This window comes from Salvelinus namaycush, chromosome 6, assembly GCF_016432855.1.
Source record: "Salvelinus namaycush isolate Seneca chromosome 6, SaNama_1.0, whole genome shotgun sequence".
Lineage (NCBI taxonomy): Eukaryota > Metazoa > Chordata > Actinopteri > Salmoniformes > Salmonidae > Salvelinus > Salvelinus namaycush.
The window spans coordinates 23823431-23843553 of NC_052312.1; the positions used below are offsets into that span (position 1 = coordinate 23823431).

At 43.1% G+C, this 20123-nt stretch overlaps 1 protein-coding gene across 1 annotated transcript in view; it reads right to left on the reverse strand.

Annotated features, from left to right (window-relative positions):
- The window catches only part of col4a6 (collagen, type IV, alpha 6), a 192651-nt gene that overhangs the window by 34660 nt on the left and 137868 nt on the right, over positions 1-20123 (reverse strand). The window contains exons 5-16 of the mRNA XM_038995304.1: positions 15090-15269; positions 14899-15018; positions 12770-12826; positions 12379-12414; positions 12163-12225; positions 11722-11757; positions 8291-8332; positions 4568-4657; positions 2754-2807; positions 560-622; positions 238-282; positions 94-147 (exon numbers count right to left, since the gene is read on the reverse strand). Of these exons, the coding sequence (XP_038851232.1) occupies positions 94-147; positions 238-282; positions 560-622; positions 2754-2807; positions 4568-4657; positions 8291-8332; positions 11722-11757; positions 12163-12225; positions 12379-12414; positions 12770-12826; positions 14899-15018; positions 15090-15269 (840 nt within the window). The remainder of the gene's footprint in view (positions 1-93; positions 148-237; positions 283-559; positions 623-2753; positions 2808-4567; positions 4658-8290; positions 8333-11721; positions 11758-12162; positions 12226-12378; positions 12415-12769; positions 12827-14898; positions 15019-15089; positions 15270-20123) is intronic.

The following is a 20123-nucleotide window of genomic DNA, read 5'->3' on the forward strand; positions in this document are numbered from 1 at the left end:
CAGAATTGGGCTGCCTGTGTAAATACAGCCAATATTACATGATATTCAATTTGTATCAAATACACAGTCATTTATTAATTTCAGAAAAATTACCTTAGGTCCACTGTAGCCTGGTTGGCCGGGGAACCCTGGACTTCCTGTGAATCCCTTTGTGGGAAAGAGATGAATTGGTTAATTAATCTGTTTATAAATCGATTCATTATTTGATTTAAGTGTGTGTGTGTGTGTGTGTCCTACCTGTCTTCCTGGAGATCCGGGAGGCCCGTTAAAACCGGGAGGACCCTGCCAAGAGAGAAACAAGAAGGCCGCCGGAGAACAGTTTAGAATCAATCAACACAACACAATGGGTGTATACCAATAATACCTATTTTGTTGACATCTTCCTACAAATTTAAAAGCATCCTATTGGTAGGGGTATGGACTAGTATGGGTTTCCACCATATTTATTATACCAGTCATTCCTTTCAAATCAGTGAAGGGAAGTGAACAAGTGCACACTTTGGGAGGAAGGAGACATAATTGGGACATTATCAGACGTAGAAGGAGGGGAGGAGCTTACCCGTCCCCCCGGATACCCCAAAATTCCACTCTCTCCCACCTCACCAGGAAAGCCGAAAGGACCCTGGCAACAGACGTATGGGTCAAACATTTACAACATACTTACTGCTTGCTAAATGACAGACTATTCCCTATGTAGTCCACTACTTTATAGGGGCAATCTGCAGTTCAAACGATAACAAAGCAGTCATCCCGCCACTGATTTGGTAGATAGCTGAGGGATGGGGCTGGAGAAATGTAAAAAATCATAGACAGAGCTATAGATGCAAATACTGGCCATCCATGATATCAAAAATATAGTTTTAACCGTGTTTTGAGGCTATACAGTGGTTGTTTACAATTACATTGTTTATAAACAAAGGAGTAAAACAAGCTTATATTTTGATGGGTTAAGACAATTTATCTAAGTTCATGTAGTATTTATAAGTTATATTCTTCAAGAATCAATGGGTATATAAACTCAGCAAAAAATAAACGTCCTCTCACTGTCAACTGTGTTTATTTTCAGCAAACTTAACATGTGTAAATATTTGTATGAACATAACAAGATTCAACAACTGAGACATGAACTGAACAAGTTCCACAGACATGTTACTAACAGAATAGGAATAATTTGTCCGTGACCAAAGGGGGGCCAAAATCAAAAGTAACAGTCAGTATCTGGTGTGGCCACCAGCTGCGTTAAGTACTGCAGTGCATCTCCTCCTCATGGACTGCACCATATTTGCCAGTTCTTGCTGTGAGATGTTACCCACTCTTCCACTAAGGCACCTGCAAGTTCCCGGACATTTCTGGGGGGAATGGCCCTAGCCCTCACCCTCCAATCCAACAGGTCCCAGACGTGCTCAATGGGATTGAGATCCGGGCTCTTCGCTGGCCATGGCAGAACACTGACATTCCTGTCTTGCAGGAAATCATGCACAGAACGAGCAGTATGGCTGGTGGCATTGTCATGCTAGAGGGTCATGTCAGGATGAGCCTGCATGAAGGGTACCACATGAGGGAGGAGGATGTCTTCTCTGTAACACACAGCGATGAGATTGTCTGCAATGACAACAAGCTCAGTCCAATGATGCTGTGACACACCGCCCCAGACCATGACGCACCCACCACCTCCAAATCGATCCCGCTCCAGAGTACAGGCCATGGTGTAACGCTCATTCCTTCGACGATAAGCGCGAATCCGACCATCACCCCTGGTGAGACAAAACCTCGACTTGTCAGAGAAGAGTACTTTTTTGCCAGTCCTGTCTGGTCCAGCGACGGTGGGTTTGTGCCCATAGGCGACGTTGTTGCCGGTGATGTCTGGTGAAGACCTGTCTTACAACAGGCCTACAAGCTCTCAGTCCAGCTTCTCTCAGCCTATTGCGGACAGTCTGAGCACTGATGGAGGGATTGTGCGTTCCTGGTGTAACTCGTGCAGTTGTTGTTGCCATCCTGTACCTGTCCCGCAGGTGTGATGTTCGGATGTACCAATCCTGTGCAGGTGTTGTTACACGTGGTCTGCCACTGCGAGGACGAATCAGCTGTCCGTCTTGTCTCCCTGTAGCGCTGTCTTAGGCGTCTCGCAGTTCGGACATTGCAATTTATTGCCCTGGCCACATCTGCAGTCCTCATGCCTCCTTGCAGCATGCCCAAGGCACATTCACACAGATGAGCAGGGACCAGGGGCATCTTTATTTTGGTGTTTTTCAGAGTCAGTAGAAAGGCCTCTTTAGTGTCCTAAGTTTTCATAACTGTGACCTTAATTGCCTACCGTCTGTAAGCTGTTAGTGTCTTAATGACCGTTCCACAGGTGCATGTTCATTAATTGGTTATGGTTCATTGAACAAGCATGGAAAACAGTGTTTAAACCCTTTACAGTGAAGATCTGTGAAGTTATTTGGATTTTGACGAATTACCTTGTAAAGATAGGGTCCTGTAAAAGGGAAGTTTCTTTTTTTGCTGAGATTATCATGAATTTGCTGTCCAAAAATTGCTGTAGCAATGGCAGATTGCCCCATTAAGGCTCTGGTCAAAAGTAGTGCACTATTAGGGAATAGGGTGCCATTTGGGAAACACATACAGTTTGAAGCATTAACAGTGACAGTACATTATCCATTTGAGTTAAAAAGCACTCTTTATGCTCTACTGCAAATAGCTATTCAATTAAATACATCTTTATTGTCCCCAACAGACAAGACAGACACACTTACAGGTGGGCCGGGTCTACCAGTTGGTCCACGCACTCCTTTGTATCCCCCTTCCCCCTGACAGAGACAGAGACAGAGACAGAGACAGAGACAGAGACAGAGACAGAGACAGAGAGAGAGAGAGAGAGAGAGAGAGAGAGAGAGAGAGAGAGAGAGAGAGATGGAGATGGAGATGGAGATGGAGATGGAGAGAGAGCAGGGAAGAGAAAAGCAAGAGGAAACGTTACAGAAACAAAATGGAAACCCCACAGTTGTCCTCACTGGAGGAAAGTCCAGACGCCATCATTCAGGGGGGAAAAAATAATAGCATAAAGCAACGAGGAGGCAAAAACAGGTTACATAACAGCAATGACTGATGAAAACGTTTCACTGCTAATGCTTATGTCTTATGTTCACTTAGAAGAAGTGATACTAAAGCATCCGATTGACAGAGTACAGTAACATTAGTAAAGTCTCTCTGTAAACATGTGCATGACGCAAACAGTAGATATTCTTCACATTACAGTACTGACTGATATCTGCAGATTTTCGTTGTCGTTCAATATTACACTAACCCTGTTCTTTACTTTGTATTCTGTGTGCAACAACTGATGTAAAAACATACAGTAAGAAAACAAACAACTCAATAATAACAGCAGTATCACATTGCGATGGGGTGCGGGTGTATAATGGGGTAATGGAATGGGACACGGACACTGGGGGGAGGGAAGGGGGGGGTGTAGGCCGGGAGAGGGGATGGTTGGGGGGGCGCGGGGGACTGTATGACACTCCAGGAGCCAGCCAGCGAGCCAGCTATAGGTGGGGTATAGTATCACCACCACCTTCCACCACCCACCCCCCACCACGGCTCGACTCCATGCCAGGATGGAGCAACCCGGCTGGGGGAGAGTGGGTCGGCTACCCAGGCCTCCTCTCTGGAGCCCTGGAGCTCTTGAACGTGTGTTTCTCTCATCACAAACCTTAGGTCCTTTGTCTCCTTTAGGAAAGCCCACAAACTCCACCACTCCATTGACCAAGGGCCTGCCTGGGTCTCCCTGCGGGCCCACATCGCCCTGGGTAACGGTAACCAAGGAAGAGAGAGTTTTTACATGGCAACACGATGGGGGTTGAGGGAGAGGAGGGGAGGAGGGAGGGGATTGGTTGGGTGGCGGCAACAGCAGTTGTTTTCAGGTAGATTTGGAGGGATAGGTTGGAGGGTTGGTCTAGAGAGAGGAGGGGGTAGGGGTAGTTGGAGGGACGGACTGTGTGTGTGTGTGTGACCCTAGGAGGGGTGGTAGTGTAGGGGGTTGGTGGGGGGTTTCGGGCAAGGTAGAGTTTGGCGGCGGCAGGGGGGGGGGGGGGTATGAAGGGCCGGTCAGTCACACAGTATACTATCCCTTCCCTTATTACAATACGTTTTTACATCCAACACTATCATTCCTTATGTCATCCACAGCTAACAGTACAGTTGCTGATTATTTGCATCATACTTGCTTTGGAGAGCTTCCCAACCCCTGTGCTTTGTAGTGCTACACCAGAAGCAGAATTACATTAGTTTGGCAAGATGGAGGCAAGTCAACATCGGGTTATCTGTCAACTTCAGGTTGTCTGTCATCAAAGAGTAGAGACACGTCAACTTCAACCCTCCATGGTATTTTGTAATAGTACTTTCCATAATATATAATCAAGATGTTTTTGTGATTCTGTGTCTTAGACCAGCCTTTCGTCCCCTCTCTTCCCCCCTGCCTCAGTGTCTTCCTCCCCCCTCCTCCCCCCGTCTCTCCTCCCTCTTTCTCACCCCTCCGGCGGGCGGGGACCACTGCTCCTGTCTGTGTTACCTTATCTCCTTTGTAGATAGTGGTAATAGGTGCGCCTACTAGCGGCTCGTCGCCGGGCACGCCTCGGGGTCCGGGCTGACCTGCGTCGCCCTGGTGATCCAGAGGACAACACATGTGAGTCAGTCATTATTAGCCAATCAGACGGGAGGATGAGGAGGTTGAAGGGTGCGGGAGGAATTTGGAAGTTGGAAGGTATGAGAGCAAAGGTGGGGTGGGGGAGGGGGCAAGGGTTGGAAGATTGAGCGAGAGGGAGAAGATGGAGAGGGAAAAAGAGAGGTGGGGAGATAGAGGAGAAGGAGAGGTGGCAAGAAAGAGAGCCAGAAGAGGGAGGACCAGGGAGAGAGAGGGGAAAAGGAGAGGGATGGAGAGGGAGAAATAGGAAAAGAGGGAACGAGAGATAGAAGGAGAACACATTAAATAAAAAGAGAGCGACAGGAAAGGTGATAAAATGAAATGAAGATAAAAAGACTGAGGAAAAGAGAAAGACAGAGAGACTCAAAGTGAGAGTGAGAAGTAGGGGATGAGATGGTGGGATTGCATAAGGGTCGTTCCACCAATTCGGTCCCTTTTGAGAAGTGTAACTTGGTATAAAAAAAAATATTTCACCAAATAAATAGCACATGTTCACATTCATAAAAAAACGAGTTTTCCCATCTCAAGGGGTTAAATAATAAAAATGACTACAGTAAGTGCCTAGACCACAACGACACCGTGGTGAAGAAGGCACGACAGCGACTCTTCAACCTCAGGATGCTGAAGAAATGTAACCTGTCCCCAAGGGCCCTCACAGTGTTCTACAGGAGCACCATCGAAAGCATACTGTCGGGCTGCATCACAGCCTGGGGTATGGCAACTCCACCGCTGAGGACCACAAGGCACTACAGAGGGTGGTACGCTCAGCCGAACACGCCATTGGCTGCACACTGCATGCCCTCCAGGACACCTACAACACCAGGTGTCGCAGAAAGATCCTCAGGGACCGCAGCGACCCGAGCCGTGGCCTGTTCTCGACCGTTTCCATCACTAAGTCAGTATAGGTGCATCATGGCAAAAACTGTACGACTGGCCAATAGCTTCTACCCCCTGACCATCAGGCTGCTGAATAGCCACCGCTAGTCAGCTACCTCCGTCCTGCATTGTTGGAGCTCGGAGTTCAAGAATCTAACTGTACCCTGTAATTACATCTGCAACACTGTACATGTGACTATTAAACTCTCTAATCTAATGTCATTTAAGTGCCAAATAAAGTAACAGGGTTGATCGAAACAGGGTCGACGATTTCGTCTTAAATATGCCATGAATCCCTTTGTGACACAGGGAATGGAAGTTTGAAGTGTGGAACAGGGAGTGGCAATTGAATGCAAGCTTCACCATTTTTTTTTTAGCAAGCCTTTATTCATCTTAAAAATAAGATGTATTTAATTATCCATGTGGTCGATACTAAAGGGCACGTCATTTAACATAACAGTATTGGTTCACAGTGTCTTCTTAAAATATCAAAGGAACGCAAAATGCACCTATTTCGTGGAACAACCCATAGGCGAAGAAGGGGAGATAGGATTGGAGGAGTAAGAGGAAAGTGTATGAGGGAGATTGATAAAGAGAGAATGGTAGGGAGAGAATTGAAGAGAAAGAGGGGGATTGATAAAGAGAGAAAGGGAGAGAGAGAGAGCTCTGGCCGACTTTATTTTTCTTCCGATACGTCACTGAGAAGAAAACAATTTAAAGAGCCATTTCCTCAGGCCAAAACAGAAAATATAGAATATAGAAAAATGTTTAATTAAAGGGATAAATAACTGACTTTACTCAAATGTTTGCTTATCATCTATCCCAAAGGCTTATCAGTGAATCTAGCTGTTCCTCTTTCAACACGACTTCCAATTAGTAGTTTGTTATTGTTTGTTTGTTTGTTGTTGGGGGGTTGAACAACAAGATACATGCAGGGAGGAGAAGATGGCAAGATGGCGGATTTCTCCATTGACGGATCGATGGTGAATGTTAGTGGGTCATTCATTCTCACTGGTGGTCAAATGCAACGGATACTGAATACTGAGGCAAAACTCCCAGGATGTTTCCAGCACCACCATGCCCAAATAAGGTCAAAGGAAAATAACGCAGCACAGGAAGCGGGAGCAAGTGATTCCAGCACCAATCACAGACCACGACACGCCCACCCTCATGACAGCTCAGAGATCTTATTGGTGGAAATATAATACAATAAAGTGGATTTTATAGGCAGAATATAATACAACATAGAATTCATATAATTAGTTGGGAATCTTATAGATACAATATGCTATATGTTATTGTGTTTCTACCAACTAGAAGTAGTCTTAACACAGACGTAATAAACATGCCATTTAGCAGATGATTTTATCCCAAATCGACAGACAGTACATAACTTCTGTACTAAGACTACTTTTAGTAGAGTCCACAAGTGATTGACTTTTATGAGGGTGATGAAAAGTTCTAGAATAATCTCTGAGCTGCCATCCAACAGTAAGGAAACATGTTATTTTAGTAATGCCACAGGACAACTGTTCGTTCCTTCAATTATATATTAGATTGTGATCGTTTTCATTTAGATTTGTTAGAGTTCAGATTTGTTAAGAGTTCAGATTCAGAATGAGAAACAAAATGGCCACCTCCATAGGGCTCTAGTGGTCCCAGTGGCAGTACTGTCATGCAATTATAAACACACCAGGGGTAAACTGTAAAATCATTGAAGACAAGATCATATTTTAATAATAGAGATGGAACAAACCAGAGGAGGCTGGTGAGGGGAGGATGGCTCCTAATAATGACTGAAATGGAGTGAATGGTATCAAACACATGGAAACTATGTAATAATACCATTCCATTCTTTCCATTCCAGCCATTACAATGAGCCCATCCTCCCATGTCTCCACCCACTCGCCACCACTGATACTGGTGATATATTGAGGTAGATGTGTCAGTGGAAAAAACAGAGAGAAGAGGGGGATGAGGGAGGAGGTCAGGAGAGATGGATGGAGGAAGTGTTGGGGCTGAAGGGTAATGTACTGTTGGATGTATGTAAGGGCCGGGGGGGCGGGTGGAGGTGGGAGGAGGTTGAATAGAGGGGAAGAGGATGTGTCAAACCATCACCAAGAAAGATTACATGGCATGCACACAGAGGTCAAAAAGACATCCTTCATCATGCATTTTAACCATCCTCAACACGCACGCACACGCACACACACACACACACACACACACACACACACACACACACACACACACACACACAGCTAGAATAACCTAAGCCGGCTGTCTTCAGTTTGATCTAATTTGATCTACAGTGAGGATAAAGTTCCCAGTCTCCCTCCCATTGGGAAAGACATATAGATACAAATGGGCTCTGGTCAAAAGTAGTGCACTATATAAGGAATACAGTGCCATTTGGGATGCAGATTATGTCATATTACAACTCTTTCAACAGTCTAAAGCTATAATTTAGCTTTAGACTGATGTAATAAACTGATGTAATAAATCAATTACTTCTCAATATAGCTGAAATCCAATGAGTGATAAGAAGGGGTACAGTAGGTATGGTTGGACGGGGTGGGGGGGAAGTTCTGGTTGGGTCGGGTGAGCGAATAAGATGCTAAAGACCTAATCAACTGATATGATTAATTGATTACTAATCAATAAAATCGTTCGTTAACATCTAATAATTAGTTGTGTTGTTTTGTTGGTGCTTACCTTGTCTCCTGGCTCCCCCTGAAACCCTAGACTGGGGCTCCCCTGGAAAACAAGAATGGGTATTGCATTTGGACAACAACACATCACCCTACACATGACAAGCATTGTACAATTGTATGGATGTAACTATACTGAACAAAAATATAAACGCAACATGTAAAGTGTTGGTCACATGTTTCATGAGCTGAAATAAAAGTTCCCAGAAATTTTACATACGCACAAAAAGCTTATTTCTCTCAAATGTTTTTGTTAACATCCCTGTTAGTGAGCATTTCTCCTTTGCCAAGATAATCCATCCACCTGACAGGATTTGGAATATTAAGAAGCTGATTAAATAGCATAATCATTACACAGGTGCAACTTGTGCTGGGGACAATAAAAGGCCACTCTAAAATGTGCAGTTTTGTCACACAACACAATGCCACAGATATCTCAAGTTTTGAGGGAGTGTGCAATTTGCATGCTTACTGCAGGAATGTCCACCAGAGCTGTTGCCAGAGAATATAATTTTCATTTCTCTACCATAAACTGCCCCAACGTTGTTTTAGAGAATTTGGCAGTACGTCCAACAGGCCTCACAACCGCAGACCAAGTGTAACCATGCCAGCCCAGGACCTCCACATTTGGCTTCGTCACCTGCGGGATCGTCTGAGATCAGCCACCTGGACAGCTGATGAAACTGAGGACTATTTTTGTCTGCAATAAAGCCCTTATGTGGGTATAAAGTCATTTTTATTGGCTGGTCCTGGCTCCCAAGTAGGTGGGCCTTTGCCCTCCCAGGCCCATCCACGGCGGCGCCTCTGCCCAGTCATGTGAAATACATAGATTAGGGCCTAATTTAGTAACCTATTTAGTAACCTATTTCCTTATATGAACTGTATATTCCTCATATGAACTCAGTAAAATCGTTGAGATTGTTGCATGTCACGTTTATATGTTTGTTCAATATACAGTACCAGTCAAAAGTTTGCACACACCTACTCATTCAAGGGTTTTTCTTTATTTTTACTACTTTCTACATTGTAGAATAATAGTGAATACATCAAACTATGAAATAACACATATGGAATCATGTAGTAACTAAAAAAGTGTTAATCAAATCAAAACATATTTTATATTTGAGATTCTTCAAAGTAGCCACTCTTTACCTTGATGACAGCTTTGCACACTCTTGGCATTCTCTCAACCAGCTTCATGACCTGGAATGCATTTCAATTAACAGGTGTGCCTTGTTAAAAGTTAATTTGTGGAATTTCTTTCCTTCTTAATGCGTTTGAGCCAATCAGTTGTGTTGTGACAAGGTAGGGGCGGTATACAGAAGATAGCCCTATTTGGTAAAATACCAAGTCCATATTATGGCAAGAACAGCTCAAATAAGCATAGAGAAACGAAAGTCCATCATTACTTTGAGAAGGTCAGTCAATGCAGAACATTTCAAGAACTTTGAAAGTTTCTTCAAGTGCAGTCGCAAGAACCATAAAGAGCTATGATGAAACTGGCTCTCATGAGGACCGTCACAGGAAAGGAAGACCCAGAGTTACCTCTGCTACAGAGGATAAGTTCTTTAGAGTTACCAACCTCAAACTGCAGCCCAAATAAATGCTTCACAGAGTTGAACAGACAAATCTCAACATCAACTGTTCAGAGGAGACTGCGTGAATCAGACCTTCATGGTCGAATTTCTGCAAAGAAACCACTCCTAAAGGACACCAATAAGAAAAAACACGAGCAATGGACATTAGACCTGTGGAAATCTGTCCTTTTTGGTCTGAGACCAAATTTGAGATTTGGTTCCAACCGCCGTGTCTTTGTGAGAAGCAGAGTAGGTGAACGGATGATCTCCGCATGTGTGGTAACCACCGTGAAGCATGGAGGAGGAGGTGTGATGGTGCTTTGCTGGTCACACTGTCTGTGATTTATTTAGAATTCAAGGCACACCTAACAAACATGGCTACCACAGCATTCTGCAGCGATACGCCATCCCATCTGGTTTGCACTTAGAGGGACTATCATTTGTTTTTCAACAGGACAATGACTCAACACACCTCCGGGCTGTGTAAGGGCTATTTGACCAAGGAGAGTGATGAGTGCTGCATCAGATGACCTGGCCTCCACAATCACCCGACCTCAACCCACTTGAGATGCTTTGGGATGAGTTTGACCGCAGAGTGAAGGAAAAGCAGCCAACAAGTGCTCAGCATATGTGGGAACTCCTTCAAGACTGTTGGAAAAGCATTCCAGGTGAAGCTGGTTGAGAGAATGCCAAGAGTGTGCAAAGCTGTCATCAAAGCTGTCACCAAGGGTGGCTACTTTGAAGAATCTAAAATATGCAATATATTTTGATTTGTTTAACACTTTTTTGGTTACTACATGATTCCTTATGGGTTATTTAATAGTTTTGATGTCTTCACTACTATTCTACAATGTAGAAAATAGTAAAAATAAAGCAAAACCCTTAAATGAGTAGATGTGTCCAAACTTTTGACTGGTACTGTATAGTCATTGTAACAGTCTCCATATAAGTCACCAGTAACAAAAGTCCCCAATATGGACTGAATTTACATAGCATCTGTCGGCAATAACTTGGAATGAACCACAGACAATCTCCATTATGACAAAAGCAACATGAAGTACACAGCTTTTAGTTATTTAGTACACACTCCCCTCTATCTGTTTGGTGGTGTCATTACACTGTCTCCACCATAGAGAACCTTATTCGTTTCTATGGAGCAGACAGGCTGTCTCTGAGGTCAGTACGGTGTCCATTTTAGGACAGCCTCAGTCTGAGCAGGACTTTCAGGTCACGTGTCTAGTGTTGCAGTGGTGTAAAGTACTTAAGTAAACCTTTAGTACTTTCAAGTACTACTTAAGTCGGTTTTTGGGATATATGTACTTTACTTTTTATATTTTTGACAACTTTAACTTTTTTCCCACTACATTCCTAAAGAACATAATGTACTTTTTACTCCATACATTTTCCCTGACACCTAAAAGTACCCGTTACATTTCCAATGCTCATCAGGAAAGCAAAATGGTCCAATTCACACACACTGACAGAATCACTAAACACTAAAATGTTGGAGTATGCACCTGGCTATCTACGTAAATAAGAAAAAACAAGAAAATCGTGCAGTCTTGTTTGCTTATTATAAGGAATGCGAAATGATTTATACTTTTATTTTTGATATTGAAGTATTTTTAAAACCAAATACCTTTAGACTTTTACTCAAGTAGTACTGTATTTTGCTGGGTGACTTTTACTTTTACTTGAGTAAAAAGTATGACAATTGGGTACTTTTCCCACCACTGTAGTGTTGTCCAGCACTTACTAAAGGGCCAGGGGCATCATGTTAGCAGAGCAGGAAAACTCCAGGCCTATAACTACTGAAGGGTCAGGAGTTTTCCCCTATCTAGTGTTGTCCAGTACTTACTACAGGGCCAGGGGGACCGGGGGGGCCTGGAGCACCCTGGAGAAAAACAACACAACACAACACAGACAGGAAGTCAGCTGGAGAGAAGACTGATCTATTATATCTATTAGATTCTATTGTAAAATAGACAGTCAATAAGAGACAATAAGAGAGGTATATTCCCCCAAGTCACTGGCTTTAGTCTTATTAACCAATGTGTAGATTAAACATGACAAACACTCTGTGTAATGCAAAGGTTGTCATGACACTGTTTGGGATAAAATAGTTCCTGTAATATACTGAGTACATACAGTATATTAATGGTATATTGTATCTAGAGCAACATAGACAGGTGTGTGTGTGTGTGTGTGTGTGTGTGTGTGTGTGTGTGTGTGTGTGTGTGTGTGTGTGTGTGTGTGTGTGTGTGTGTGTGTGTGTGTGTGTGTGTGTGTGTGTACGTACAAGGAATCCATCAGGACCTCTGGGGCCGAAGTCACCGGGACCTCCGTCTGGACCTCTCGGACCCTACGGAGAGAAACATAACGCAGAAGAGCGGGTCAGGAACACAGAACACATAGAATCCTTAGGAACCCGGTTAGGAACACACCAAGTTATCAAATACACTACATATACAGGAAGAGATCCAGTATATTGATGTGTAGTAAGGAGATGTCTTACAGGTACACCATCCAGTCCAGGCCGACCAGGAACTCCCTGTAAGGAAACAAGATAAACTGTGAGCTAAACAACTGGCCCCAGTTCATTATAAACATAGACTCAGGGGAAAGAGGGTCGTAGGGAGGAAGGAAAGAGAGTCCGTCTCAGGTCAGACTGACCTCAATGGATGACATTATAGCAACAACATCCTCCCCCTTTCTCTAAACAATCTCCAGGATAGGACAGATGAGGTAGGGAAGGAGGGAGAGGAAGCAATGTCAAACTTTTCCTGATAATATCCTTGTGTGTGTGTGTGTGTGTGTGTGTGTGTGTGTGTGTGTGTGTGTGTGTGTGTGTGTGTGTGTGTGTGTGTGTGTGTGTGTGTGTGTGTGTGTGTGTGTGTGTGTTTTACCCCACTGAGTCCAACGTATACAGGCTCTCCCTTCTGTCCTTTAGGACCAGTGGGCCCCTGATGGAGAGCGAGAGAGAGAAAGAGAGCGAGAGCGAGAGCGAGAGCGAGAGAGAGAGAGAGAGAGAGAGAGAGAGAGAGAGATCATAGCACATTAAAGCCTCTAACCCTCCGGCTGCCAGCTCACTCCATGCAGACCCCCCACCCCCAGTCAGCTCAGGGATTCAAACCAGCAATGCTTTGGTTACTGGCCCAGCGTTCTAACCACCGCCACCTGTTAATAGATGACTCTCGTTACAGTCATATAGTACTGATGTAAATGATAGTTGTTACCCACAGCGAATCCAGTTTGGTCCAACACGCACTACACTAGATCATTTCGTCTTACAGTACAAAGATACTCTACAATCATGATAATAAGAACAATAATAATATATGCCATTTACAGTGCCTTTCAGAAATGTTTCATACCCCTTGACTTATTTCACATTTTTCTGTGTTACAACCTGATTTCAAAATGGATGAAATACATATATATTTTTTTATCTCACCCAGACAACACCCCCAAAGGACAAAGTGAAAACATGTGTTTAGAAATGTTTGCAAATGTATTGAAAATGAAATACAGAAATACCTCATTTACATAAAAGCCTGTAAGAGCTTTGCACACCTATATTGTACAACTATTCCACATCACTATTTTTTTTTTTTATTCTTCAAGCTCTGTCAAGTTGGTTGTTGATCATTGCTAGACAGCCATTTTCAAGCCAATTTAAGTCTTAACTCTAACTAGACCACTCAGGAACAGTCAGTCATCTTGGTAAGCAACTCCAGTGTATATTTGGCCTTGTGTTTTAGGTTATTGTCCTGCTGAAAGATGAATTTGTCTCCCAGTGTCTGTTGGAAAGCAGATTGAACCAGGTCTTCCTCTAGGATTTTGCCTGTGCGTAGCAAAAAAAGATGACAAGCATGCCGATGACAAGCATACCTATAACATGATGCAGCCACCACCATGCCTGAAAATATGAAGAGTGGTACTCGGTGATGTGGTGTGTTGGATTTGCCCCAAACATAACTCTTTGTATTCAGGACATGAAGTACATTGCTTTGCCACATTTTTTAAAAAGTATTACTTTAGCGCCTTATTGCAAACAAGATGAATGTTTTGGAATATTTGTATTATGTACAGGCTTCCTTCTTTTCACTCTATCATTTAGGCTAGTATTGTGGAGTAACTCAAATGTTGTTGATCCATCCTCAGTTCTCTCCTATCACAGCCGTTAAACTGTAACTGTTTTAAAGACACCATTGGCCTCACGGTGAAATCACTGAGCTATTTTTTCCCTCCCCGGCAACTGAGTTAGGAAGGACGCCTGTATCTTTGTATTAACTGGGTGTATTTATACACTATCCAAAGTGTAATTAATAACTTCACCATGCTCAAAGGGATATTCAATCTCTGCTTTTTATTTTTATTTTTACCCATCTACCAATAGGTGCCCTTCTTTGCGAGGTATTGGAAAACCTCCCTGGTCATTGTGGTTGAATCTGTGCTTGAAGTTCACTGCTCAACTGAGGGACCTTACAGATCATTGTATGTGTGGAGTACAGAGATGAGGTATTCATAAAAAATCATATTGAACACTATTATTGCACACAGAGTCCATGCAACTTATTTAAGTGACTTGTTAAGCAAAGTTTTACTCCTGAACTGTATAGGCTTGCCACAACAAAAGTGTTCAATATTTATTGAAGACATTTCAGCTTTTCATTTTTAATACAATTGTAAAAATTAGTAAAAACACAATTTCACTTTGACATTATGGGGTATTGTGTGTAGGCCAGTGACACCAAATCTCAATGTAATCTATTCTAAATTCAGACTATAACACAACAAAATGTGGAAAAAGTCAAGGGGTGTGAATACTTTCTGAAGGCACTGTAGCAGACACTTTTATCCAAAGCGACTTAGTGCATACATTTTACGTATGGGTGTTGCAGAGAATCAAACCCACTCTCCTGGCGTTGCAAAAGCCCTGCTCTACCAACTGAGCTACAGAGGACAACCCTACAGCTACAGATGATAATATTATAGTAGCACGTAGACAGTTTAGATAATAGATGTTACTCACAGAGAGTCCTGGAGCTCCAGGTATTCCTCCGTTTAGAGTTCTGGGACCTGGGTCTCCCTGGGTACCGTTGCACCCGTCTGCTCCCGGTAGACCCCTGCCACCGTCCGCACCTGGGTGACCCTAGAGAGAAAGATAGGGTTAGGGTGTGTGTGCGTGTGTGCGTGCGTGCGTGCGTGCGCTACAATACTCACTGGGACTCCGTCGGTTCCTGGGAATCCTGGTACGCCCATAGGCCCCTTTTCTCCTTTCAGCCCAGAGGGGCCCCCGAGTCCGACGTGACCCTTTTCTCCTTTGGGCCCTGAAGGCCCTTGGTCACCTGGGAAGCCCTCTGGTCCACTGGGTCCTACTGGCCCCAAGGCCCCTGGACGCCCCTGGAGAGACACAGGGGGGAAATACATGGTGAGAAGGGAACCTAAGCTTGGAGTGCAGGAAAGGTAGAGTACAGTCCTATATCCTCAAAAGAGGACTCCTCTTCTGGAGGGAGAAAGAAGAGGAGATGGTGAAAGAGGGGATGTTAACTTCCATGACCAAATATATGACATCATAGGAAGTCCTTGAAAGAAAGGGAAGTAGAGGTTACGTTTGGGGAGGAGGAGGAGAGGGAGTTTAAACGTGAGGGAACATTCAACGACAAATTGCAAGGTGTCCATCTTGTTTTAGTTTTATCTCTGTGTGTGTGTGTGTGTGTGTGTGTGTGTGTGTGTGTGTGTGTGTGTGTGTGTGTGTGTGTGTGTGTAAGCATGGGTATGTGTGTATGTGTGTTCGTGCCTGTGTTTGTGTGATGCAAGGTTATTATAGTTTTGTGTTTTTATATTAGTTTTATTTATATTTTTCCCCTGTTAGCTAGTGATAGCTAGTAATTGTGATCAAAGATGATCTATATACTGACAAGATACTGGACTGACCGCAATAATAATGGGAATAAATGTCTGCAAAGGCGGTGAGGACGCGGGATCAGGCACTGTCATTCTAGCCAATGAGAGGGCAGATACACGTGTGAACAACAGGCACAACTCTGATATAAAATAGTTTTTCTCAAAGTTGCAGGAATGCCATGTGCATCCACTTATATCAGTACATTCATAGGACCTAAACATTACAGCTATTCTATCAAATAAGCCTGAAGTAGCAAATGAGCAAATACTGTACATTATATTTTTTACCAAATTTGACATTCTCTCATTGACCTCCATACAAAAAATACCCACTTCCTCTGCTTCTCGCTGTATTTTTGAGCAGGCAGATTTTGGGAAGAGTCAATTCTCTCACTTGTCCTCTTCCTCTCTGTAGTGATTCACTAGCTAGGCCTATCTGAAACATAGCTACCTCCTGGCCACATTTAACCACCAGCTTCAGTAGCTTGAATACCCCCCCAAAAGTTTGAAAACGCCATTGAAAACCCCATTCGATTTTTGACCAGGTAAAAAACTTAAACTGAACATAATTCATGATGGTTTTTATTTTAATGTAGTTTATTTTCGAGTCAAAGATAATAGTTTCAGTATAGTTTTTCAAACAGGTTTGTTAATTATTTCATTTCAGTTTACGAAGCTGTTTTTTCATGATTAGTATTTGTTTTAGTTTCAGTTTTCATTTACTATAATAACCTTGGTGTGACATTTTGGCGAGGAAGCAAGTTTCTACAGAACCCCTCAGTATATAGACGGAGCTAGATGTGGTGGTGATTGTGCTATAGGTCTATAGCGATAAAGAGACTCCACTGTGGGCATGCTGAGGCTTGTGGCTATAGACGGGGGTATCGGATTCAAATGGTGATATTCTGGTTCTGAGAAAGAGACAGAGAGAGACTACACAGTATGTGTGTTTGGAAGTGTATATTTGCCTAAACTGATATTTTCCCTACAAATGTGTGCAAGACAGACAGTGCTACAACAGATCTAAACATGCATTACCCAACCTTCACCACTGGGTGGTGACAGAGAGTAGTTATTGCCCTCCCCAAGTGATGACAGTTAAAAGCAGTGATGCCAATGGTAGTAAAACTCTCTCTCTGTGACAGCCAGTAATAATCTGAGGTGGATGGATTAGGGGAGGGTTAAACTAACACCCTGACATGTGATCATCATAGTCCTAGTTTACACCAGCTGTATAAAGAGGGCAGGGAGCACTTTGGTGTAGGGGAGAGGGTGAGTAGAGGTGTGGATGAGGGGCAGGGAGCACATTCGGTCGGGGGAGAAGGTGAGGAGAGAAGGGGGTGAGGGGGAGAGGGGTTCTTAAGACGAGTCAGGAGAGAGTCTGAGCTTTTAGTGAATTCCTCGACTGGGATGACTCAAAAACACGTGATGGACACACTCAGACAGCAAATTCAGAGTTCACACACCCCTCCATTAGTGGAAGGCAGAGTCAGTTTACAAACTAAACACAGAGGGGTAATTTCTGCACCACACCACCTGGTCCTATAGATATATAACATCTGTCTCCAGACACAACCCTACCAACCTGGCCAGGACCAGAGCTAACCAGAAGAATGTAGAAATTGCCCTTAACCACTGATCTAGGATCAGATTACTCTACCTCTTACCCTGACATATATGGAGATACAAATCTGACCCTGTATCAGTGGTTAGACTCGACTTGAGTCACAAACTCCCACTGGTGCTGATACCAACGGCTAATGCTAGCCCTGCTGCTTACAATGAGAGTAGAATGAACTTGCCATAGACACTGATCCAATGTCTGTTAGGGTGTTTCACCCCTAGTGGTTAAGGTTTCTGGGAAGGTAAGCTGATCCTAGATCTGTGCCTAAGGGTGACTTCTCCATCCCTAACCATCTACATAGGTCTTAATGACAGGGAGCGGTTAGGTGTAGGCAGTGATCTGCTTAAAGGCCTCACACCTGGTTCTAAACATACAAGTATGTAGCAGTTGGTCCAATGATGTATATAAACACTGGATTGCTGATGCTATGTATTGGCCGACCGGTCGGCCATATTGGCATTCCTCAGTAGGAGCAGTCCTTCATAGGAGTGAATAGAATTCTACAGTATTTAAATTAAATATTTCAAGGACAAAATTACATGTATTTAAATATTTTGTTGTTATATTGGGGACAGTAACATTAGTAAACTCAAAAATATATACTTTAAGGAAAATGTTTTTATATTTTTTATTTGTATGTTTAACTCACATAATATAATTTACAAGTATGCATTAAGCTGTCTGTAATATAATGAACAAAAACGATGTACATTAATAAATGCAGTTATATAGCTTCCCAATTATTGTTTTTTACAATGGCGTGGGCATGGTGACTTCAACACAGCACCCCCTATCAGTCATCTAGTGTATATATAAATCGTTGGGGTAGACAAGTCGGCCACTTTCTCTCACCCCTTTCTCTCCCTCTCTTTCTTCCTCTGTCTGCCTGCCTGTCTGTCTGATTGTTTCCCTTCCCTCTCTCTCCCTCCAAGGCCAAATAGAATACATTTTTACTCTGTGATAGATAAGAGGTCACTGTAAAGGTGTTTGTTAGGTATGACACTTTGATAACTACTGTGACATAACTCTCTCAGTCGTTCTCCACGTCTCAACTAATGTCTAGCAAACACCTTAACAGAGACCTCTTACCTAACACAGAGACAGAGTTCACCCTGTTAGGCCCTTACAGTAGCTCTCTGAAGAGGATACTGGAAGCATTCATCTGCTATATGGATTAAAACGAGCTCTCTTTTTTTTTTATAGAAAAGACATCACACAATGTTATTCTGTGATCCCAGTGAAAGTATGTCCACGGTGAAAGCAATAGGAGGTGGAGGGGGCAATAGGAGGTAGGAGGGGGAACGCCCAAGGTTTTTTTTTGGACTGTGCTGACCTGGCCGGCAAATAAGAGAAAAGATCATCCTTCCCAGTAAACAAAATGACGTTGAAAAGATGTCATCAGGAGCATTTTAGGTGCTGAATAAAATTAAAAAAAGGTGAAGATACGTATTTTCCAGTCATTGATTCTAGTGCCAAATTTCAACGGCACATACATTCTCAATGAAGTGAGCATTATATCACAATAATCATTGTTCAACCCTCTTAATATAGGAAAGAGGCGCCAACTGAAGAGTGCAACAGAACATGCATTATTGTTCCCATCTGTCACATGCACTTATGTTATAGTGAAGTGCAGTTTGCAAACACCTCTTTCTACTGACTTGAGAGTCATAAATCGTTTTTTTTTGAGTGACTCGTTCATTTTAGTAGTTCGTTTGACCTGCTAGTGCTGGCCGCAATGAGTCCTACAGCAGGACTGATACACGCTCCTCCGGCTCAGCGGCTCCAAAGACGTGCTCCGACCACCGACTGTTTGTCATATGCGCGCTGGAAAATGGATCATTAGCGTAGAGAAGAAAGAGACATGTTTAGAAATGATCATTGATCGCATGGTGCAAGAATGACTGCGATTCATTGATTATTTAATGCTATGATGGACACAGCTTTTTTAGATTATCATACACAGCCTCTGCTCAATAAACTCGAAACAAATTGTTTGGGGAGCTGCAGTTTGCGAACAACTGTGCTTATCACTTTGCGGGGCTACCCAGACTCCTTGCTCCGGCCAAACACAACGCCACGCACACTGACGTAAGTTTTTACAATAGGCTATTTAGCGAACGACAGAGCAGCGGAAGAAATTAGTGTGAGTCGTCAGGCTACTGTACTTATCATCCTCACGGCAGTCAAGCAATGCATTCCGCCAAGAGTGGTTCACAATCTAGTCCGGTTGCGGCCACAACTAGACCTCGTTTGTATCAAGTATCAAGAAATAATCTTGTTTGTATGCCTAGCAATCAACAAATCTGCATTGTTTAAAGCACACGTTTACAAGTCTCAGTCACAAATGACAGCTCCAATAAGTCCCCTGTGGTGAAAGACACGTGAACGAGAGTCTCATAGAATCATGACTTTTCATTTCATCGGTTGCCGGTAAGCGGTCCTGCGTGCTCTGGGCATTACTAACTCAAATAACAAAATTAGTTGACATTTTTGTTATTTTGCCTAAACGTGTCGAAAAATATCTGAGTCAGTAAAAAGAGCAGAATTTCCCATCACTATCACCAGTATGTTAGCTTTTTCAAAAGTTTCAAACCGGCAGTAGTAATGTCCAAACAAGTACAAAATATTGTACTTAATTAACCAACTGACCACTTCAACTAAATGAAATCAAATTTATTGGTTCCATACACATATTTAGCAGATGTTATTGCAGGTGTAGCAAA